Source organism: Chiloscyllium plagiosum, chromosome 24 (assembly GCF_004010195.1).
Source record: "Chiloscyllium plagiosum isolate BGI_BamShark_2017 chromosome 24, ASM401019v2, whole genome shotgun sequence".
Lineage (NCBI taxonomy): Eukaryota > Metazoa > Chordata > Chondrichthyes > Orectolobiformes > Hemiscylliidae > Chiloscyllium > Chiloscyllium plagiosum.
Window position 1 is genome coordinate 4,740,092 of NC_057733.1, and position 23,965 is coordinate 4,764,056.

The 23,965-nt window shown below is 42.3% G+C and overlaps 1 protein-coding gene across 2 annotated transcripts in view; it reads left to right on the forward strand.

Annotated features, from left to right (window-relative positions):
• Positions 1-3,898: 3,898 nt before the first annotated feature.
• Positions 3,899-23,965, forward strand: part of LOC122561991 (importin subunit alpha-4-like) — a 121,912-nt gene continuing 101,845 nt past the window's right edge. Inside the window, exons 1-5 of one of the 2 annotated variants that reach the window (XM_043714347.1) lie at positions 3,899-3,919; positions 5,026-5,070; positions 12,505-12,594; positions 16,766-16,795; positions 16,939-16,991. In XM_043714347.1, the coding sequence (XP_043570282.1) occupies positions 3,914-3,919; positions 5,026-5,070; positions 12,505-12,594; positions 16,766-16,795; positions 16,939-16,991 (224 nt within the window). In that variant the 5' untranslated portion in view covers positions 3,899-3,913. Of the gene's footprint in view, positions 3,920-5,025; positions 5,071-12,504; positions 12,595-14,007; positions 14,474-16,765; positions 16,796-16,938; positions 16,992-23,965 lie in introns of those variants that run through there. The other variant, XM_043714348.1, reaches the window with a different exon arrangement.

Sequence of the window (23,965 nt, forward strand, 5' to 3'; positions counted from 1 at the left end):
CTTCCAATTAAACCTGTTGGACTATAACTTGGTGTTGAGATTTTTAACTTTGTACACCCCAGTTCAACACTGGCATCTCCAAACCTCTGAGTGTCGTCAGTCTTTGCCATTCTCTTCCATAGAGAGCAGTGGGGGCTACATTAGACAGATTATTGATCTGCAAGGGAGTTGAGGGCTATGGGCCGGGCAGAAGTGAAGATAAGGCCACAACCATGTCAGCCATGATCATACTGAATGATAGAGCAGGATTGAGGGGTTGAATGGCCTATTGTTTTAAATTCTTATGTAATTTTGCAACACTCAGTATAATTAGAGGAGGCCCTTCCCCAGCCACTATGCTGACCTTTTCTTCTTCCTGTTTTTGTCTTCGTTTCTCTTCCACGCAACTCTCTTCTGCTCCTTCTGTTGTTGTTCTTGCAATTTCCTCTGACATTCTTCCATTTGTTTCTCATACTGGAGTCTTATTTCTTTTCTTTTTCTAGCATGTAAAGTTCTTTTGCAGCAAATTATTTTGAGTATACTTGAGAAGGAAATCAGGAGGGCAAAAAGGGGACACGAGATAGCTTTGGCAAATAGGTTTAAAGATAAACCAAAGGTTTTTATACATACATTTAAGTAGATAAGGGTAACTAGGGAGAGAACAGGGCCCCTCAAAGATCAGCAAGGCAGCCTATGTGTGTAGCTGCAGGAGATGAGGGAGATACTAAACGAGTATTTTGCATCAGTGTTTACTGTGGAGAAGGACGTGGAAGATATAGCATATGGAGAAATCGATAGTGACATCTTGAAAAATGTCCAGTTATAGAGGACGACGTGCTGGACGTCTTGAAAAGCATAAAAGTGGATAAATCCCCAGGACCTGATCAGGTATACCCTCGAACTCTGTGGGAAGCTAGGGAAGTGATTGCTGGGCCCCTTGCTGAGATATTTGTATCATCGATAGTCACAGGTGTAGTGCCAGAAGACTGGAGGTTGGTTAATGTGGTGCCACTATATAAGAAAGGTGGTAAGGAAAAGCCAGGGGTCTATAGACCGGTGAGCCTGACATTGGTGGTGGGCAAGTTGTTGGAGGGAATCCGGAGGGACAGGAGTTATGTGTATTTGGAAAGGCAAGGACTGATTAGGGAGAGTCAGCTTGGCTTTGAGCGTGGGAAATCATATCTCACGAACTTGATTGAGTTTTTTGAAAAAGTAAGAGGGCAAAGTGGTAGGTGTGATCTATGTTGGCTTCAGTAAGACGTTCAACAAGATTCCTCTTGGGAGACTGGTTAGCAAAGTTGGATCTCATGGAATACAGGGAGAACTAGCCATTTGGATACAGAACTTGCTCAAAGGTAGAAGACAGAGGGTGGTGGTGGAGGACTGTTTTACAGACTGGAGGCCTATGACCAGTGGAGTACCACAAGGATCTGTGCTGGTCCACTACTTTTCATCATTTATATAAATGATTTGGATGTGAGCATAAGAGTTAGTAAGTTTGCAGATGACACCAAAATTGGAGGTGTAGTGGACAGTGAAGAAGGTTACCTCAGATTACAATGGGATCTTGATCAGATGGGCCAATAAGCTGAGAAGTGGAAGATGGAGTTCAATTTACATAAATGTGAGGTGCTGCATTTTGGAATGGCAAATCAGAGCAGGACATATGCACTTAATGGTAAGGACCTAGGCAGTGTTGCTGAGGAAAAAGACCTTGGAGTGCAGGTTCATAGCTCCTTGAAAGTGGAGTCGCTGGTAGATAGGAAAGTGAAGGCGGTGTTTGGTATGCTTTACTTTATTGGTCAGAGCATTGAGTATAGGAGTTGGGTGGTCATGTTGCGGTTGTGCAGGACATTGGTGCGGCCACTTTTTGAATACTGTTTGCATTTTTGGTCTCCTTCCTATCGGAAAGATGTTGTGAAACTTGAAAGGGTTCCGAAAAGATTTCCAAGGATATTGCCAGTGTTGGAGGATTTGAGCTATAGGAAGAGGCTAAAAAGGCTGGGGCTGTTTTCCCTGGAGTACCGAAGGCTGAGGGGTGACCTTATAGAGGTTTATAAAATAATGAGGGGGCATGGATAGGATAAATAGACAAGGTCTCTTCCAGAACTAGAGGGCGTAGTTTAGAATACAGGGGCAGCATGGTGGCTCAGTGGTTAGCACTGCTGCCCCTCAGCCCCAGGGACCTGGGTTCAATTTCAGCCTCAGGCACCTGTCCGTGTGGAGTTTGCACATTCTCCTCATGTCTGCTTGGGTTTCCTCCGGATGCTGTGGTTTCCTCCTGCAATCCAAAGATGTGTGGGTTAGGTGAATTGGCCATGCTAAATTGTCCACAATGTTAGGTGCATTAGTCAGGGTAAATGTAGAAAGATATTGGTGGGATACTGTTTGGAAAGTCAGTATGGACTTGCTGGGCTGAAAGGCCCGTTTCCACATTGGGGATTCGAAGTTCTAAACTCTAAGTTTAGGGTGAGAGGGTAAAGATATAAAAAGGTCCCAAGAGTCAACTTTTTCACCTCAGGGTGGTGCCAGAGGAAGCGTGAAGGCTGGTACAATTACAGGATTTAAAAGGCATCCAGATGGGTATATGAATAGTAATGGTTTATAGGGATAAGGGCCAAGTGCTGGCAAATGGGACTAGATTAGGTTAGGATATCTGGTCGGCATGGATGAGTTGGACCGAAGGGTCTGTTTCAGTGCTGTACGTCCTTATGACTCTATGACAAGCCTGATACCCATGAGCTTTGTATTTTCAGTTTATCTGCTGTTGTCCACATTTAATGTCTGCAACAGAGGGCAGATAAATGATGATCCAATGAATGTGAAGATGTTTACAACCTCCAGTGAGTTTAGTGTTGATGGAAGGTCGAGTCTCTGCCCCGGCCCATAAATTTAGTTTCTCTGACACTTTTACAGTATAATTTCCTTGCAGGAGGACTGGTTTGTAAGCTGCCGTAAGCATGAACTAACAGATTGGGATATTAGAAACTTTGGTTTTTGGCACACAGTCTTGCAAAGTTGAACAGCCTGCTGTCTGCTCTGGCATACAGTTAAACATCTCGTTTGAGTTGCTGATAGTATCATGGAGAAATGCAGGTCAAAGAGTTGGTGCCCGAAGGCCCATATCCCATGAGAGAATAAAACGAACTACAGGATCTTTTTAAAACCAGTCATGTTGCAAATATGAATAATGAAGATTGAACTAGGCGGCACGGTGGCTCAGTGGTTAGCACTGCTGCCTCATAGCACCAGGGTCCCAGGTTCGATTCCAGCCTAGGGTGATTGTGTGGAGTTTGCACATTCTCCCCGTGTCTGCGTGGGTTTCCTCCCATAGTCCAAAGATGTGCAGGCCAGGTGAATTGGCCATGCTAAATTGCCCATTGTGTTAGGTGCATTAGTCAGAGGGAAATGGGTCTAGGTGGGTTACTCTTCGGAGGGTCGGTGTGGACTGGTTGGGCCAAAGGGCTTGTTTCCACACTCTAGGGAATCTAATCTGAAAACTTTTTGCACTCAACAACAACTTCACAGATTTTCAAACCTGGATGAAAAGTTAGTCTATCTCCACTTTAAAGGCCCTTATTCAATGGCACAGCTGTAATTGGGATTTTTCCAGCAAATGCAGCAAACTTTGTTTTAACTGGCAACTTATGAACCAACCAAAATTATACACCTGAAATACTTGACATTTTCTATATTATCGGGGTCTCTCGATGTCCTTTTGTTCGTGCGTTCAACTGAACATGAAGGCTGTCTGCCCGTAATTTTTGAGGCAAAATTACATTATTATTTACTGTAAATAAAGTACCGCAGTGATATGTGTACCCCCTGCATTATGTTTCATAATTTAGTGAGTGTGTTTACATTGATTATGTGGGCGTCATGATTAACTGGTGCATTCCTGGTTCCATAGGTGCCAGTTAACAAAACACTTTACATGCACGTAAGTGCTATTTTCTTTAGTTATTGCCTCTTCGTGAAACCCTTTAACAATTGTTAAAGTAGCTGACAAAATCCATGTCTTATGCATCTTTCTCCTTCTGGAAATCTCTTCTCAGCAACTCACGGCTTTTTTTCCCATCCCTAAATGTATTGAAAACAATTATTAACAAAATTTCTGCTAATAAGGGCCTCTTTTGTCCTTTTAAACTTGCACACTGCCTCATCTTCTCAATAGTTTCTGTGTTGCTGGATTTCTGTTACTAGATAACAGCAATTTTTTTTTCTATTTTGGTTTCCTCGTTCACTGATCTGTTCTGTTCAATGGTTTAACCACTTCATTAAAATACTCGCAATAGAACAAATTTCCAACACCCTAACTCGATTCTCAATTCAAAGGTGAAACAAAAACTCCATCTTCCCCTTCCTATCACTTTCAATATAGAAATGCCAATCAAATTCAAAGGTGTACATGTTCTGTCGAATTTAGAGCTGTCATACCCTGTAACATTTTTTGCTGTTGCGCAGGCCTGAAACGTCTGTGTTCAGCAGCAGTCTCCGAAGTGGAAGCTGTTTGTTAGCATGCTGATCAAAGTGCACAGAGCTATCCAGTAGCTCTGCACTACTTTAAAGGGGATATCATTTACAACCAAAATTTCCAAATAACAATATCTCAAATCCTTATCACAAGAAACATTGTGCACTTTGTGTTGACATTACTGTGAAGGAGGAGAAAGTGAGGTCTGCAGATGCTGGAGATCAAAGTTGAAACTTTATTGCTGGAACAGCACAGCAGGTCAGGCAGCATCCAGGGAACAGGAGATTCGACGTTTCGGGCACAGGCCCTTCTTCAGGAATGAGCAGCTCATTCCTGAAGAAGGGCCTGTGCCCGAAACGTCGAATCTCCTGTTCCCTGGATGCTGCCTGACCTGCTGTGCTGTTCCAGCAATAAAGTTTCAACTTTGATCTCCAGCATCTGCAGACCTCACTTTCTCCTCGAAGATTTCATTACTGTGAAGGACTCAATTGGTTTAATCTATAAGAGCATTATGAAGAAATTATGTCTATTTTGATCGCTGACTGATGTATTATGTCTTTTCGATGTTATAGACTATGAGAAAACAGCGAAATGAGATCACGGTTGAATTACGAAAGGTAAGTATTAGAACCTTAGCCACCATCAGCTTTGTGCTGAAGAAGGGAGTAGTGGGCTGGATGGGAAGAGACAAATGAGGCAATGGAACACACTGTACGAAAGGACACTGGGAAACACTGAACATCAGAGGGACCTTGGTGTGTCTGTACAATACTCCCTTAAGGTAGTGGGATAGATAGATAAAGTGGCTAAAAAGGCATGTGAGATAGCTGCTTTATTAGCTGAGGCATAGAGTTTAAGAGCAGAGTAGTTATACTGAAACTGTATGAAGTGTTGGTTACGCCGCAGCTAAGAGTATTATATGTAGTTGTGTGTGCAATCCACATTTACAGAGAGATATGATTGCACTGGAGAGGATGCAGAGGCGATTTACCAGGATGTTGCTGGGCTATAGAGGTTATGAAAAGAGGTTTGACAGACTGCAATTGTTTTCCAGGAGAAACTGAGGGAGACGTCATTGAGATGTATAAGATTTTGAGCAGAATAGACAGGGTAGACTGGAAGAACCCTCACCCCAATAGATTTAAGTTGAGGGGTAGGAGATTTAGAGTGAATGTGACGTAACACCTTTTTAATCAGAGTCGAGAGTATGGTGCTGGAAAAGCACAGCAGGTCAGGCAGCATCTGAGGAGCAGGAGAATCGATGTTTCGGGCATAAGTCCTTCATCAGGAATAAGCTCATTCCCGATGAAGGGCTTATGCCTGAAACGCCTGCTCCTGCTCCTTGGATGCTGCCTGACCTACTGTGCTTTCCCAGCACCACACTCTGGACTCTGATCTGCAGTCCTCACTTTCTCCTACCTTTTTTTACTCTGGTTGATACGAATCTGGAACTTATTGCCTGTAAAGGTGGTAGAGGCAGAAACCCTCATTACATTTAAAAGTATTTCGATGTACACTTATGATGTCAAGCCATACAAGTCTATTGCCCGTGTGCTAGATAATTGGATTAGAATAGTTAGGCCATGGTTTTTGACCAGTGCAGACTCGATGGGCCAAAGAGCCTTTTTGTGTTGCAAACCTCTGTGACTCTAAATTGGATTTGGGGTTGTGCTTTAGTTTATGACCATCCATATAGACATGCACTTCTTCAGGAAGTGAAATACACCTGATTATAGTTTTCAAGGACCCAGTGTGAGTCACCTATGTGCCATCAATGTTGTAACATCTTTTGTTAAGGATCTGGTCGAGGGCACAGGATAGAGTTTAGGTGGTCCAACAAATATCAGTATGGATGAACTTTAGCATGTTATTTGTCCAGATGTTGAACTGGGTTGGGATGAACACTGATCCCTGGGGTGGTTTGGTGGCTGATCTTCTTGCATTTCATCCTTACCTGAGGTAGACTTTCAATCATTTATCTTGAAGGAATGTTTCATCAACAGTCCTGATCCAGGTTGGAATCATTCAGAGCAACTTGTACGGTTAGCTCCTATGATGGCACTTTGCTTTACCTGATTGCAGAAACCAATATCACTAGGGTGCTGATCAACAATAATGTATTATCGACTCCCTAATAGTAAGCAGGAAATTGAGAAATAAGTTTAATAGGAGATTTCAGTTTCAGAACATTAGGATGCTTATGGTAGGGGATTTTAACTTTCCAAACGTAGACTGGAACTGCCATAGTGTTAAGGGTTTAGATGGACATGAATCATCTGTTAAGAGAGTATAAGAAAGTTTTGAGTCAGTATGTGGGTATACCCACCAGAGAGAGTGCAAAACTTGATCTACTCTTGGAAATAAGGCAGGACAGGTGATTGAAGTGTCAGTGAAGGAGCACTTTGGGGCCAGCGACCATAATTAGAACAATACAGCGCAGTACAGGCCCTTTGGCCTTCGATGTTGCGCCGATCCAAGCCCACCTAACCTATACTAACCCACATCCTCCATAATACCTATCCAATGCCCGCTTAAATGCCCATAAACAGGGAGAGTCCACCACTGCTACTGGCAGGGCATTCCATGAACTTACAACTCGCTGAGTGAAGAACCTACCCCTAACTTCAGTCCTATATCTACCCCCCCCCCCCTTAATTTAAAGCTATGCCCCCTTGTAATACCCGACTCCATACGCGGGAAAAGGGAAAATACATTCCAACCTATTGTGTCACCTAATCCATTTATCTAAGTCAGTGATGTAAATTGTAAAGATCCTTGCTGGACTCCACTCTTGTCATCTTGGCAGTCAAACAAAGACCAATTTGGAAGCCAATCCTACACCATGAGATTTTATTTCTCACAATAACCTTTAATAAAGCATCTTGTTAAATCCCTTTTGGGAGTCCAAGTTACGTATGAGTTCAGATGGCCGTTTATCTACAATGCATGTTATTCCTTCAAAGCACTCCAATAAATTGGCTAAATGTGGTTTCCTTTTGACAAAACCATGCTGACTCTTCCCAATCACTGCTATAATTTCATCAGTGATCAATTTTATAACAAATGTCAAGCTAACTGACCCGTAATTTCTTGTTTTCTGTTTCCCTCGGTTCTTGAACAGTGGGAGTGTATATCCTACTTTCTAGATGGATGGAACCTTTCCTGAATCTAGGAAATGTTTGAAACTTAGAACCAATGCATCTACTATATCAATAGCCACTTCTTTTAAGATCCTATGATGAAGTCTATCTGCATCTGAAGACTTGTGAGCCTTCATCAATTTACTCAGTATCACTTTGCTCATGATCGTAATTTTAACAGTTTTCTCTTTCCCTTCCACCTCCTGATTTATAGCTCTACTAGTATGTATTTTGTATTCCCTATAGTAAAGGTAGAAACAAAGTAGTTGTTCATTTTGCCTGCCGTTTCCTTAATATCCACTATTAACTCCCCATTTTCATTGTCTTGGAGGACTAATACGCACTTTACTTGTTCCTTTCCTTTTTAAATACCTGTACAGACTCTTGCATTTACATTTCCAGTTAGCTTCCTCTCATAATCTAATCTCTTCCTCCTGATTAACCTAATTCTATACCATATTTAACATTCTGGCCAATTATCTGGAAGGAAACTTCATGGCCAAGTTGGACTTTAACTTTCATTTAATGAGTAGCTGCTTACAGCTTAAATTGTTTGCTTTTAAGCCCAAACCTGACCAACCACAACATTAACTGAACTTTGGTTAACTGCCTATGATTAAAATTTATCCATTTATACCACATCTACCGCTTTCCCCTCATCAACCTCCTTCGTCACCTTTTCAAAGAATTCAATAAGGTTTGTGAGGCACGACTTTCCCTTCACAAAACCATGCTGACTATCCTTGATCACATTATTCCTATCCAGATGTGCATAACTCCTATCCCTTACAATTCTCTCTAAGATTTTGCCCACAACAGAAGTGAGACTCACTGGCCTATAGTTACTAGGGCTATCCCTACTCCCCTTTTTGAACAAGGGAACCACATTTGCTATCCTCCAGTCTTCTGGGACTACTCCTGTAGACAAAGAGGACATAAAAATCAAGGCCAATGGCTCTGCAATCTCCTCCCTTGCTTCCCAGAGAATCCTAGGATAAATGCCATCAGGCCCAGGGGACTTATCTATTTTCACCTTTTCCAGGATTTCCAACACCTCTTCTCTACATACCTCAAAGCCATCCATTCTACTGGTTTGTGACTCAGTATTCACATCGACGACAATGCCCTGTTCCTGAGTAAATACTGAAGAAAAGTATTCATTCAGTGTCTTCCCAATCTCTTCCGCCTCCACACGCAACTTCCCCCGACTATCCTTGCCTAGACCTATTCCTACCGTGGTCATTCTTTTATTCCTAACATACCTATAGAAAGCCTTAGGGTTTTGCCTAATCCTATCTACTAAGGACCTTTCATGTCCCCTCCTTGCTGCTTTTAGCTCTCTCTTCAGGTCCTTCCTGGCTACCCTATAACTCTCAATCGCCCCAATTGAACCTTCACGTCTCATCTTGAGATAGGCCGCCCTCTTCCATTTAACAAGGGATTCCAATTCCTTATTAAACCACGGCTCCCTCGCACGACCCTTTCCTTCCTGCCTGACAGGTACATAATTATCAAGGACACTCAATAGTTGCCCCTTGGACAAGTTCCACATATCATTTACACTCTTGCCTTGGAGTCTACTTTTCCAAGCCACACATCCTAAGTCATGCCTCACCGCATCATAATTTTCCTGACCCCAGCTATAACTCTTGCCCTGTAGTATACACTTATCCCTCTCCATCACGAGAGTAAAAATCACTGAATTATGGTCACTATCCCCAAAGTGCTCACCTACCTTTAATTCTAACACCTGGCCTGGTTCGTTACCCAGAACCAAATCCAGTATGGCCTCACCTCTTGTTGGCCTGTCTACATATTGTGTCAGGAAACTCTCCTGCACACATTGAACAAACACTGACCCATCTAACGAACTTGAGCTATAGCTTTCCCAATCAATATCAGGAAAGTTAAAGTCCCCCATAACAACCACCCTATTACTGTCACTCATCTCCTGAATCACCTTCCCTATCCTTTCTTCTACGTTTCTAGGACTATTGGGAGGCCTGTAAAAGACTCCTAACAGGGTGACCTCACCTTTCCTATTCCTAACCTCAGCCCAAACTACCTCAGATGGCAAGTCCTCATCCATCGTCCTTTCCACCACTGTAATACTATCTTTGACAAGCAATGCCACACCTCCCCCTCTTTTACCCCCACCTCTGACCCTACTAAAACATTTAAATCCTGGAACCTGCAACAGCCAATCCTGTCCCTGTTCTAGCCATGTCTCCGTAATAGCCACAACATCGAAGTCCCAGGTACCAACCCACGCTAGTCCCAGGTACCAACCCACGCTAGTTTTAAAATAGTGATGAAAAAGGATAGACCAGACCTAACAGTTGAATTTCTAAATTGGAGGAAGGCTAATTTTGATATTAGGCAAGAACTTTCAAAGCCTGATTGGGTACAGATGTTTGCAAGTAAAGGGACGGCTGGAAAATGGGAAGCCTTCAGAAAAGAGGTAACGAGGGTCCAGAGGCCAAATATTCCTGTTAGGGTGAAAGGAAAGAAGGGTAGGTGTATGGAATGCAGAATGATTAGAGAAATTGAGGGTTTGGTTAAGAAAAAGAAGGAAGCATATGTCAGGACATATAGACAGGATAGATTGAGTGAATCCTTAGAGTATAAAGGCAGGAGGAGTATACTTAAGAGGGAAATCAGGAGGGCAGAAAGTGGAGATGAGACAGCTTTGGCAAATAGAATTAAGGAGAATTCAAAGGGTTTTTAGAAATACAGTAAGGACAAAGGGCAACCAGGGTGCAAATAGGGCGCCTCAAAGATCAGCAAGGCGGTCTTTGTGTGGAACCGCAGGAGATGGGGGAAGATACTAAACTAGTATTTTGCGTCAGTGTTTACTGTGGAGAAGGACATGGAAGATATAGAAGGTGGAGAAATAGATGGTGATATCTTGAAAAATGTCTGTATTACAGAGGAGGAAGTGCTGGATGTCTTGAAACACATAAAGGTGGATAAATCCCCAGGACCTGATCAGGTGTACCCCAAAATTCTGTAGGAAGCTAGAGAAGTGTTTGCTGGACCCCTTGCTGAGATATTTGTTTCATCGATGGTTACAGATGAGGTTCTGGAAGACTGGAGGTTGGCTAACGTGGTGCCACTATTTAAGAAAGGTGGTAAGGACAAGCCAGGGAACTGTAGACTGGTGAGTCTGATGTTGGAGGTGGGCAGGTTGTTGGAGGGAATCCTGAGGGACAGGATGTACATGTATTTGGAAAGGCAAGGACTGATTAGGGATAGTCAACATGGCTTTGTGTGTGGGAAATCATGTCTCTTGAACTTGATTGAGTTTTTTGAAGAAGTAACAAAGAGGATTGATGAGGGCAGAGCGGTGGACGCGATCTATATGGGCTTCAGTAAGGCGTTCGACAAGGTTCCCCATGTGAGACTGGTTACAAGGTAAGAGCTCATGGAACACAGGGAGAACTAGCCATTTGGATACAGAACTGGCACAAAGGTAGAAGACGGGGTGGTGGTGGAGGGTTGTTTTTCAGACTGGAGGCTTGCGACCAGTGGATTGCCACAAGAATCGGTGCTGGGTCCACTACTTTTTGTCATTTATATAAATGACTGGATGTGAGCATCAGAGGTATAGTTAGTAAGTTTGCAGATGACACCAAAATTGGAGGTGTAACGGACAGCAAAGAAGGTTACCTCTGGTTACAACGGGCTCTTGATCAGATGGGCCAATGAGCTGAGAAGTGGCAGATGGTGGTTAATTTAGATAAATGCGAGGTGCTACATTTTGGGGAAGCAAATTAGAACAGGGCGTGTACACTTCATGGTAAGTCCTAGGGAATATTGCTGAACAAAGAGACCTCGGAGTGCAGGTTCATAGCTCCTTGAAAGTGGAGTCGCTGGTAGATAAGATAGTGAAGAAGGCATTTGCTATGCTTTCCTTTATTGGTCAGAGTATTGAGTATAAGAATTGAGAGGTTATGTTGTGGCTGTACTGGACATTGGTTAGGCCACTTTTGAAATATTGCGTGCAACTCTGGTCTCCTCCTTATTGGAATGATGTTGTGAAACTTGAAAGGTTTTAGAAAAGATTTACAAGGATGTAACCAGGGTTGGAGGATTTGAGCCATAGGGAGATACTGAATAGACTGGGGTTGTTTTTCCTGGCGGGTTGAAGGCTGTGGGGTGACCTCATGGAGGTTTATAAAATCATGAGGGGCATGGATAGAATAAATAGACAAGGTCTTTTCCCTGGGGTGGGGGGAGTCCAGAACTAGAGGACATAGGTTTAGGATGAGAGGGAAAAGATATAAATGGGATCTCAGGGGCAACATTTTCACACAAGATAGTGTGTGTATGGAATGAGCTGCCAGAGGATGTGATGGAAGCTGATACAATTGCAACATTTAAGGGGCATTTGGATGAGTATATGAAGAGGAAGGGTTTGGAGGGATATGGGCCGGGTGCTGGCAGGTGGGACCAGATTGGGTTGAGATATCTGGTTGGCATGGACGGGTTGAACCGAAGGGTCTGTTTCCATGCTGTATATCTCTGCTTCTCTGTGACTCTGACTTTTAATTGCGTGTGAATTGCTTTGTCTCCCTCTGAGAAAGCACACGATTTCCTTCAATACCCTGAGGATAAAATTAAAGACCTTGCAAGAGTTGAAAAGTTACCATTAGTCTTGGCGCTACTTCGATTTCTGGAGTTCCCTGTTTGCACGACTTTCAACCCTGAATGTTGATATTTTTCAGCAATTTGCCTAATGTGGTTAATGGGTTGGTATTAGGTGGAAGATCATCCATTTAGTAGTTTTGTTATGAACAGTTTTTTTTTGCCAAGTAGTCTTGGTGTTCAGTATTTTGTTAGAGATGTTCCAATAAAGTCCTTGTCCCTGAATTTCTGCCTGTTCTTAATGTTAAATCTTTGTCTTTCTAGAATAAGCGAGATGAACACTTGCTAAAGAGACGAAATGTGCCTCAGGAGGAGGGTCTTGATGACTCTGATATTGATGGTGATTTCAGAGTTGTAAGTAATACTTTCATTGACCGAATTGGACTAGGAGTAATCAAAGGTGAATTTTGGTTCACTTGGAATTGGGATCAGAATGTATATACAGATCTTAAAAAGGAAATTAGTGTAGCCACTAAATCTGAGGACTAAGGAGCCTCTCAAACAGACCTTAGCTAGCAGCATTCTAAACTTAGTTGTATCAAGTTACTTGGCAAGTTGACGCAATTTCACAGATCAATTTCACAAATGGTTTTTCCTTCAAATAGTCGCACATTTTGCAATGTAGGTACTTTAGTGATTTTGTGTTTTCTGTGTGAAGCATTCCACAATGCTGTGTCTGAGAGATTTCTCTGGACACCAAATTGAGTCTCCTCATCACTAGCGAATGGGTGAGTAGATAGTTCTGGACTGCATTTATGCTCCAGCTTCCTTCCACACTATTTCATCCATCCTTATCAGCATACCATAGAAACATAGAAAATAGGAGCAGGAGTTGGCCATTCCACCCTTCAAGCCTACCCTGTCATTTATTATGATCATGACTGATCATCAAACTCAATAGACTTTTCCCAATATCCTTTGATCCCTGTTGCCTAAGAGCGAACCACAACTTCCTCTTGAAATCAGACATTGTTTTGGCTTTAACTGCATTCTGTGGTTAATTTTAAAGGCTCACCAATTTCTAGGTGAAAAAATTTCTCTTCATTTCAATCCTAAATAATCTACCCTATATCCTTAAAACTATGCCCCTGGTTCTGGACGCCCCTCCCATTGGGAATATCCATTTTGCATGTATCCTGTCTAGTCCTGTTAGAATTTTATAGGTTTCTATGAAATACCCTTTATTCTTCTGAACTCCAGCAAATATGATCCTAACTGATGCAACCTGTCTTCATATGTCATTTCAGGAATCAGCATGGTAAACTCTTCATTGCACTCCTTCTATAGCAACAACATCCTTCCTCAAATACAGTGCACAGTATTCCAGGTGTGGTCTCACCAAGGCCCTGAATAATTACAGAAAAATGTCCCTGCTCCTCTCAGTATGAAGGCCAATATGCCATTTACCTTCACTGTCGACTGGTGTACGAGGGCACCCAAATTTTGTTGTACGTTTCCCCCCCTCCCAATTTATAACCATTCAGATAATTTGCCTTTTGGTTTGGATACCAAAGAGGATGACCTCATGTTTATCCACATTACAATGATTTGCCATGCATTTAGACATTCAGCTTGTCGAAATCAGAATGACACATCTCTGCATCCTCCTCACAGTTCACTCTCCTGTCTAATTCTGTCACAATTCTGGATTAGTGGTGCTGGAAGAGCACAGCAGTTCAAGCAGTATCCAAGGAGCAGCGAAATTGACGTTTCGGGGGCTTTTGCCCTTCCAGCACCACTAATCCAGAATCAGGTTTCAAGCATCTGCAGTCAGTGTTTTTACCTCGTTAATTCTGTCGCAAGTTTGCTGTATTTCTTTCTGTGCCAAGAACCTATCTAAATTACTTTTGAATGCATCTGTGCTATTTGACTCAACTAGTTCCTGTGGTTGTGCTTTCACTATCCTTGCTAATCCCTGGGGAAAGAAATTGCTCCTAAGTTTCCCCCATGATTTATTAGTGACTATGTTATTTATGGATGCAATTTTGATCTCACCTGCTTGTGGAACCATATTCTGCACATTTAGACCATCAAACAATTTCAGAATGTTGAAGACCTCTGATCGGTGTCCCTCTCCTCAACTTCTCTTTTTTCCTCATGGGTGTAAATGCTCAGTTACAATATCTTACTTTTAATTTCTTTTCACTTTCTCCATTGCCTCCATATCCTTTTTGTGAGGGAATGTGAAAAACACTGCTCCAAGGAACCACGATGCAGTATCTGGTGGATAGAGGTATAATTTTGGTCTCTTATTTGGAAAAGGATATAATTGCGTCAGAGGTCTGGGTTAAAGTCCCACCTACCCTAAACATGTTGTATTCCCTGAACATGTTGATTTAAAATATCTATGATTGTGTTCGAAGCAGTTCAGAGAAGATTCACTTGGCTCATTCCTGGAATGAAGAGCTTTATGAAGGAAGGTTGGTATTCATTGGAGTTCAGAAGAATGAGAAATAATCTTAGTTTATGTATAGGGAATAATGTATACGATTCTGAGAAGATGTTTCCCTTTGTAAGAGAGATTAGAACCAGAGCTAAAAATTCCCTTCTTATGACTCACTTGATCAGGTGTACTGATACTCTAGTCCCACTAATCTTCATCTTACAAGAAAGATTTAATCAAAGGATGTAACATGGGGCTCAAGTTAATGGAAAACTCTGACCAGGGGTTCCTGTACTTAAGTGTTTGTTATAAATGAGTAAATTCTAATAACAACAACCATGAACTATCAACATAAGGGCTCTGCTAGTTTAAACTCCTCACCCAATTTTAAACCCTCTCCTCTCACAGACAAACGAGAAAACTCAGTTTTATCTGAAGAGAGGAAGGAAACCGGGAATCACTGTTCAATAGCACCGGTCAACAAGGATTCTCCAGTTGATCCTTTTGGTTTGCCAGGGCTTTTGTGTTCCTCAGTCTCTTTTCTCCAGGTTCTTTATGGAAGCTGAACAGGGCCTTGATTTCACTTTTTAAAAAAAAAAATTAACTGATGGGATGTGGGCATCACTGGCTAGGCCAACATTAATTGCCCATCCCTAATTGCCCGGAGGCAGTTAAAACCCATTGCTGTGGTCTGGAGTCACATGTAGGCCAGATCAGGCAAGGACAGCATATTTGTTTCCCTAAAGGACATTAGTGAACTGGGTAGGTTTTTACAACAATTGTAAGTGGTTACATGATTGCCATTAGCCTAGCTTTTTATTCCAGTTTTTCTTTCATCAAATTCAGCTTTCACCGTCTGCTATGATAGGATTCCCCAGAGTATTAAACTTGGGTATGCATTAATAGTCCAGTGATATTACCAGTTTGCCACCATCTCCCTGTCCACATTTGGGATTACTGTATACAACTTAGTTCATCTTATTTAAGTAAAAGCATACTTGCATTAGAAACAGTTCAGGAATGTTTCATCAAATGATTACTGGCATGGAAGAGTTAAACTTGTGGAGAAAAGGTTGGACTGGGCCTTTATCTATTGCCATTTAGCTGACTGAAAGGTGATGATATTTGAAGCATGTACGAGTCTGAGGGGATTTAACAAGATAGATCTGAAAAGAATGTTTCCCCTTGCATGAAAGACTGGAACTAGGTGAATTGGTTCTTGATTGAAAAATGAGTGAAAGGCTGTTGAGGGAAAATGGGGAAGTGGGGTTGAGGGTTAGGGTTAATGGTTCAAGAAGGCAACTTACTAGTACTTTCCCATAGGGGCAAAGGATAGGGGCAATCAATGCTGACCCAGCCAGAAATGCCAGCATCACATGAATAAATTTTTAAAAACCACAACCAATCATTCATGAGCTTATCTAATGGCTGGACAAGCTCAAGGGGCCAAATGTCCTACTCCTAATTCATTTGTTCGTGTGTTCACTTCACAAAAGGCGCAGGACAACTCAAACACTAACTGCAAAGTCTCTTAGTTTCTGGTTAAGGGCAACAGCTAACAGCAAATGGTGAGAGAAAATAAGTGGCTTTCTTCAGACATTTTTATTGCGCACAGAGAGAGAGACCATCTACCTTTCTAAAGGCTGAAGGCTTCTCACTATATTATTCACACTCTCGAGCTGTTCTGGAGGTCAAAAACCAGCAGAGCGTTGTCATCAGACAGATGATCTATGGTACCCAAAATTGATCACAAATGCATAAGCCAATCTGCTGGCCAGATCTCACCCCGTCTGGTACCATGGGACTGTGTGCAATCTGCAAACAACTTCCCCTACTGCTTGCAACAGTGTAGACAACATACAATGAGCTTCTGCAACTTGTTTTGAAGAGTAACAATTCCTTCCATAAGCCTAAGTCATGTGTTTCAGCATAGTTGGAGTGTTGATTGTGGATGTTTGGAATTATCTACATGGAGTGGTAGTTTTGATGGGCCTATAGGTCAACTACTCCATCAGTGTCTGTTCAGCAAGATGCTATGTAATTTTTAATTTACTTTCGTTAAAAGTATTTTCTTGTTAACAATTTTTAAACTGAACCTGTGCCACGGAAAGAAATGTAAATAAATCTTTTGTTCTTTCGCAGCAATCAATCACATTGTCGGGGATTGTGCAGGTGCGTGCAACATTAGGTCACTGCAGAATACTGCAAAATCATTTTTAAAAAGCAAATGTGTATTTTTATTTAAAAACTTTAAAAATTCAGATCATTTCTTAAATGCTAGAGGCTTTATGTTAAATTATTCTGGATTTTTTTAGGGAGCTTCGAGTGACAATCCCGTGGTACAGCTCAGTGCAGTTCAAGCAGCCAGGTAATGATTGATGTTTACATTTTGTTTCAGTTAAATATGTCATGAATTTCATACAAACCATTGAATGGTTACAACACAAAAGGAGGACATTCAGCTCATCGTATCCATGAGTTTGTCTGCAAAAGCAGTCAGCTAGCCTCACTGTAACACTCTTTCCGCATAGCCCTGAACATCTTTTTGGAGATAGATTCACGGAAGTGTTATCGTGCAGAAGGGGGCCATTCAGCCCATAGTGTCTGCTTTGGCCATCCAAACAAATCATGACTTGATGCTGAACAAAGAGAACTTGGAGTGCAGGATCATAGTTCCTTGAAAGTGGAGTAGCATGTAGATAGGATAGTGAAGAAGGTGTTTGGGATGCTTTATTGGTCAGAGTATTGAGTTCAGGAGTGGGAGGTCATGTAGCAGCTGTACAGAACATTGGTTGGGCCACTGTTGGAATATTGCATGCAGTTCTGGTCTCCTTCCTATCGGAAGGATATTGTGAAATTTGAAAAGGTTCTGAAAAGATTTCCAAGGATGTTGCCAGGTTCGGAGGATTTGAGCTATAGGGAGAGGCTGAATAGGATGGGGCTGTTTTCCCTGGCGAGTCGGGGCTGTGGGGTGACCTTAGAGGTTTATAAAATAATGAAGGATAGGATAAATAGACAAGGTCTTTTCCCTTGGGTGTGGATGTCCAGAACTAGAGGGCATAGTATAGAATACAGTTTTTAGAATCCCTACATGGGCAGCATGGTGGCTCAGTGGTTAGCACTGTTGTCTCACAGCCCCAGGTACCCGGGTTCGATTTCAGTCTCGGGCACCTGTCCGTGCGGAGTTTGCACGTTCTCCTCATGTCTGCGTAGGCTTCCTCCGGATGCTGTGGTTTCCTCCTGTGATCCAAAGATGTCTGGGTTAGGTGAATTGGCCATGCTAAATTGTCCAGTGTTAGGTGCATTAGTCAGGGTAAATGTAGAGAAATATGGGTGGGATACTGTTTGGAAATTCGGTATGGACTTGCTGGGCTGAAAGGCCTGTTTCCACACTTGGAGATTCTAAGTTCTAAGCTCTAAGTTTAGGGTGAGAGGGTAAAGATATAAAAAGATCCCAATAGTCAACTTTTTCACCTCAGGGTGGTGCCAGAGGAAGCGTGGAGGCTGGTACAATTACAGGATTTAAAAGGTATCCAGATGGGTATATGAATAGTAATGGTTTATAGGGATAAGGGCCAAGTGCTGGCAAATGGGACAAGGGTCTGTTTCCGTGCTGTACATCTGACTCTGACTTGGTGCTATTCTATAAATAATCATGTCCTCTGGAATGTCTCAGGTGTTGCCTGGAATGAAAAGTCTCCGTTAAGAAGAGAGACTGGATAGGCCAGATTTGTTTTCCTTGGAACAGAGGAGATCTGATTGACGTATATAAAATTGAAAGGTATAGACAGTAGATTGTAAGAATCTCTTCCCCATGGCGGATGCATCTAAGGCCAGGGGGCATAAGTTTAAGGTGAAGAGAAAGTGGTTTAGAAGAAATTTGAGAGATGTTTCTCACTCAGTGGGTGGTTGAATTATGGAATGTGCCATCTGAGATGGTGATGGAGGCAGGTACTATTGTAATATTTAAGAAGCGTCTGGATGAACGCTTAAAATGCCAGGACATAGACTATGGTCCAAGTGCAGGTAAATAGGATTAGTGTAGTTTGGCATTTGTTGGTGGGCTGCAGGGTCTGTTTCTATTCTGTGTGACAATGTAGGTATTTCAATAACTGAGGATTGTTGGGGAGGAATTTGCAGGTGGTGTTCCCATGTAATTGCGGCCGTTGTCCTTCTAATGGTAGTGGTCATAGGTTTGTAGTGGTCTTGGGAGTCCTGGTGAATTTATGCCATGTATCTTGTAGATGGCACACACTGCTGCTACTGAGCGTCAGTGGTGGAGACTGCATGTTTATGAATGTGCCATTCAAGCAGGCTCCTTTGTCCTGGATTGTGTCAAGCTTCTTGAGTGCAATTGGAGTTGTACTCATCCAGGCAAACGGGGAGAATTGCATCACACTCCTGACTTGTGCCTTGTTAATGCTGGCCAGGCTTTGGGGAGTCAGGAGGTGAGTTACTTGCAAGAATCTTAGCCCCTGACCTGCCCTTATAACCACAGTACTTAGATGATTAATTCAATTTGGATTCTGGCCAGTAGTAACTCCCAGGATGACAATAGTAGGGGATTCGATGATGATGCCAATAAATGTGATTAGATTAGATTCTCTCTCGTGATTAGATTCTCTCTTGTTGAAAATGGTTATTGTCTTGTACCTAGATATTGTCCAGGTGTTGTTGTACATGGGCACAAACTGCTTCATTATCTGAGTAGTCACAAATGGTGCTGAACATTGTGCAATCATTGGCAAACATCCCCATTTCTGACATTATGATGGAGGGAAGGTCATTAATGAAGCAGCTGAGGTTGCTTGTGTCTAGGACACTGCTCTGATAAACTCCTGGAACTGAGATGATTAACCTCCGACAGTTTTAAAGTCTTTTGCAAGACGAGAAAAATACTTTTTCACACAGTGGCTAGTCATGGTCTGGAATACATGGTCTGGAACGTCTCATCTTCACCATGGACATCCAGTCCCTGTACACCTCCATCCCCCATCACGAAGGACTCAAAGCACTCCGCTTCTTCCTTTCCCGCCGTACCACCCAGTACCCTTCCACCGACACCCTCCTTCGACTGACCGAACTGGTCCTCACCATGAACAACTTTTCTTTCCAATCCTCCCACTTTCTCCAAACAAAAGGAATAGCCATGGGCACCCGCATGGGCCCCAGCTATGCCTGCCTCTTTGTTTTTTTCAAATTTAAAAAAAAGTTATGATATTTCAGCTACTTTAATCCCATGTGTATCACTGATGATTTGTATTTACTCTGTGGAAATTTTAATTGAGTAGAAGATTTTACTGCATTTTACTTTCTGATTTGCTGTTTGAGAATACTTCAGTGTAATTGGCTGCCAACTCCCTGCGGTGATATCACTGTTACTGTATGCCTAGTGTTTGTCTTGATCTTGCACATATCAAGAAAGGGAAACTTCATGCCTCAGAGATCACTAGATAGCAGAAAATCCCTTTAATACTTCAAAGTACTCTTTTGGTATGATCCTAGATATTGAATATTGTTAGATATTATTACTGGAGCGAATCATAGATTTACATTTAAATAGTTCCCATTTCTGTCTTTGTTCACTCCTTTCCTCAGCAATATTTTGTGTTTGATTTTGTCTACTTTCTGTGGTTTTATTTACCCTAATGAAGAAGAGCATATCTTCTCAACATCACAACTATTGATCTCACCCTGCTTGGCTGTTGTATGGAACCCCCTACGTGTTAACCCCTTAAAGCCAAATACATAACAATATTGTCAAATTTGATGGAATTTTAATGCATTTACTTTAGGGGAAATTTGGCATGTTAATATGCTGCAGTTTTTCTTATCTGCGATGTTTTGTGTTATGTTGCTGAAAATATTACTGATGAAATACTTAGCAGTTGTAGTAAAATCATGCGTATACTTAGGATGAAGAAGATTATGAGTACCACATATGCTTGGTCCAGTTCTTGTTGGATTCATTTGGATATCAAAGTTGAAACTTTATTGCTGGAACAGCACAGCAGGTCAGGCAGCATCCAGGGAACAGGAGATTCGACGTTTCGGGCACAGGCCCTTCTTCAGGAATGAGCAGAGAGTGTTCAGCAGGAGAAGATAAAAGGTAGGGAGGAGGGACTTGGAGGAGGGGCGTTGGAAATGTGATAGGTGGAAAGAGGTCAAGGTGAGGGTGATAGGTGGGAGTAGGATGGAGGCGGAGAGGTCAAGAAGAAGACATTTCCAACTCCCCTCCTCCAAGTCCCTCCTCCCTACCTTTTATCTTCTCCTGCTGAACACTCTCTGCTCATTCCTGAGGAAGGGCCTGTGCCCGAAACGTCGAATCTCCTGTTCCCTGGATGCTGCCTGACCTGCTGTGCTGTTCCAGCAATAAAGTTTCAACTTTGATCTCCAGCATCTGCAGACCTCACTTTCTCCTCTGGAATACATTGCCTGGCAATGTGGTAGAGGTAGATTTAATTAAAGCATTCGAGAGGGCATTGTTTCTATTTAAATGATCATCCAATGTGCAGGGAAAAGGCAGGTGACCGGCACTAAGTTAAAATGCTCAAATAGTCAGTGCAGATATGATGGGACAAATGGCTTCCTTCTGCACCATAACAATTCTGTGAACCTTGATCTCCACTTATTATCAACCTGAAATTGAGATGCACCCTTTTCTGCTTTACCTTAGTTTCCATCTCTTTTGTCATTGAAGGAACTCCAACTTCGTACCTTTCCAGTTTGCTGGAATGTATCTCAATTGAACTGTCTCTTCCTAAAGGCAACTCATTGTTCACTTATGGTCTTGCAAATGATTTGATTATTTCACCTCATTCCCCAGATCCAGCTATGTGTCCTCGCTTATTGGAAAAGAAAGACCGATTCTGGAAGTTTTCTGGATAATTATTAGTATCCTAGTATATTGGGGTTATTAAAGCTCTCCTATTACAGCAATTGCACAAAGATATCAGTAGGCTGAACAGTGATAAATGAATCTCCAAACTAGAGAAGTACTAGCTAATGAATTTGGAAAAGGTAACAAAGCAACCAAATATATAATAAATGGGAGGATGTGGAATAGTGTATAGGAACGGAGGACAGTGAAGTGCATGTGCAGTGATCTCTGAAGGTGTAGCAGTTGAGACGCCATATGAGATACTTGCCTTTATTAATTGAGGAATAGAACATAAGAGCTGAGGTTATGTTGGAACCATCTAAAATATTAATTAGACCATAGGTGGAGGACTGCGTGTAGGTCTGGCCACTGTTTTGTAGAAAAGATTTACTCATATGAGAGAGGATAGGGAGAAGATTTTAATGTTTTGCACGGTTCCAAAATAACCTCTTAGTGCTTATATTCTATTCCTCAATTAATGAAGTTAAAAACTCACAGCACCAGGTTATAGTCCAACAGGTTCATGTGAAAGCAGTAACTTTTGAAATACTGCCAAGTTATGATCTTAACTTTGTATACCTCAGTCCAACACTGGCAGCTCCAAATCAATTAATAAAGGCAAGTATCCTGTATGCCGCCTTATCTGCTATAACTTCAGAGATTGCTGGACATGCTGTTCACGGTCCCCGTGTTCCTTTACACTATTCCGCATCCTCCCATTTATTGCGTACTCTGTTGCCTTGTTAGCCCTCTCCAAATTCAGTAGCTAACACTTCTTTAGTTTGAGATAGACCATAGACATAGGAGATGAAATTAGGCCATTCAGCCCATTGAGTCTGCTCCACCATTCAAGCATGGCTGATAGGTTTATTAACCCCATTTTCCTGCTTTCTCCAAGTAAGCTTTGATCCCCATGGCAATCAAGAACTTATCTATCTTTTGTTTGAAGTGTAGTTAATGACCTGGCCTCCATAGCCTTCTGAGACCATCAGTCGGCAAACTTGCTAATCAGACCACTTATATCTCCGTCCAAATCATTTATGTATGTGTGTGTGTGTATATATGTATGTATGGGTCCTTGTCTTTCCTGCAATGGAAACATCTTCCCAATGTCCACTCTGTACAGGCTGTTCAGTATTCTAGTTTTCAATCAGATGCCCTCTCGGCCTCCTAAACTCCAGTGAGTATAGTCCCAGAGTCCCCAAACATTCCTCATAGATGAATGACGATATTGTATTTTCCTTCCTAATTACTGACTCAACCTGCAAGTTTACCTTAAGAGAAACCTGGATTAGGACTCCCAAGTCCCTTTGCACTTCAGATCCATTTGCCTGGACTTAAGTGTTAGTTATGAGGAGTGGTTAGATTAGTTGGAATTGATGAGAGGGAACCTAATTAGGGTGTACAAACTTATGAGAGGTCCAGGTAGTGGAAAGGAAAGCCCTATTTTCCTTGGCTGAGGGGGGGGTCTATAATCATGGGACATCGAAACATAGAAAATAGGAGCAGGAGTTTACCATTCAGCCAATTGAGCTTGCCCCATCATTCAACATGATCATGGTTCGTGGGCGGCATGGTGGCACAGTGGTTAGCACTGCTGCCTCACTACTCCAGAGACCCCGGTTCAATTCCCACCTCAGGCGACTGACTGTGTGGAGTTTGCACATTCTCCCCGTGTCTGCGTGGGTTTCCTCTGGGTGCTCCGGTTTCCTCCCACAATCCAAAAATGTGCAGGTTAGGTGAATTGGCCATGCTAAATTGCCCGTAGTGTTAGGTGAAGGGGTAAATGTCGGGGAATGGGTCTGGATGGGTTACGCTTCGGCGGGTCAGTGTGGACTTGTTGGGCCGAAGGGTCTGTTTCCACACTGTAAGGATTCTAATCTAATCTCAAAATGATTGATCTAACTCAGTGCCATACTCCTGTGCTGTCACCATACCCCTTTAGGTTTTAGAAATCTTTTTTTAAAAATATGTTCAGTGACCTCACCTCCACAGCATTTTGTGGTAGAGAATTCCACAGGATCACCGGCCTCTGCGTGAAGACATTTCACCTCATCTCAGTCCCAAATGACTTAGAGATTGAGATCCAATCCTGATTTTGACCCCTTGTTCTGGGCCCCTCAACTAGGGGCAGTATCATCCCTGCATCTAGTCTGTCCAGCCCTGTCAGAATTTTATACATTTCAGTAAGATCTCCTTGCATTCTTCTGAACTCCAGTGAACACAGGCCCAGGTATGCACAGTGCTGTCGAGGCGATCTTACCATGGCCCTGCACAGCTGCCATCAGACCTCTTTGTTCCTATACTCAAATCCTTTTGTAATGAAAACCAAAATAGCATTTGCTTTCCTAACTACTTGTTTTCAGTGACTAGTGTTACATCTAGGTTGCTTATTGCATCAACATTTCCCAATCACACCTTTTTAAATAATACTATACCATTCTATGGATAACTTCACAATC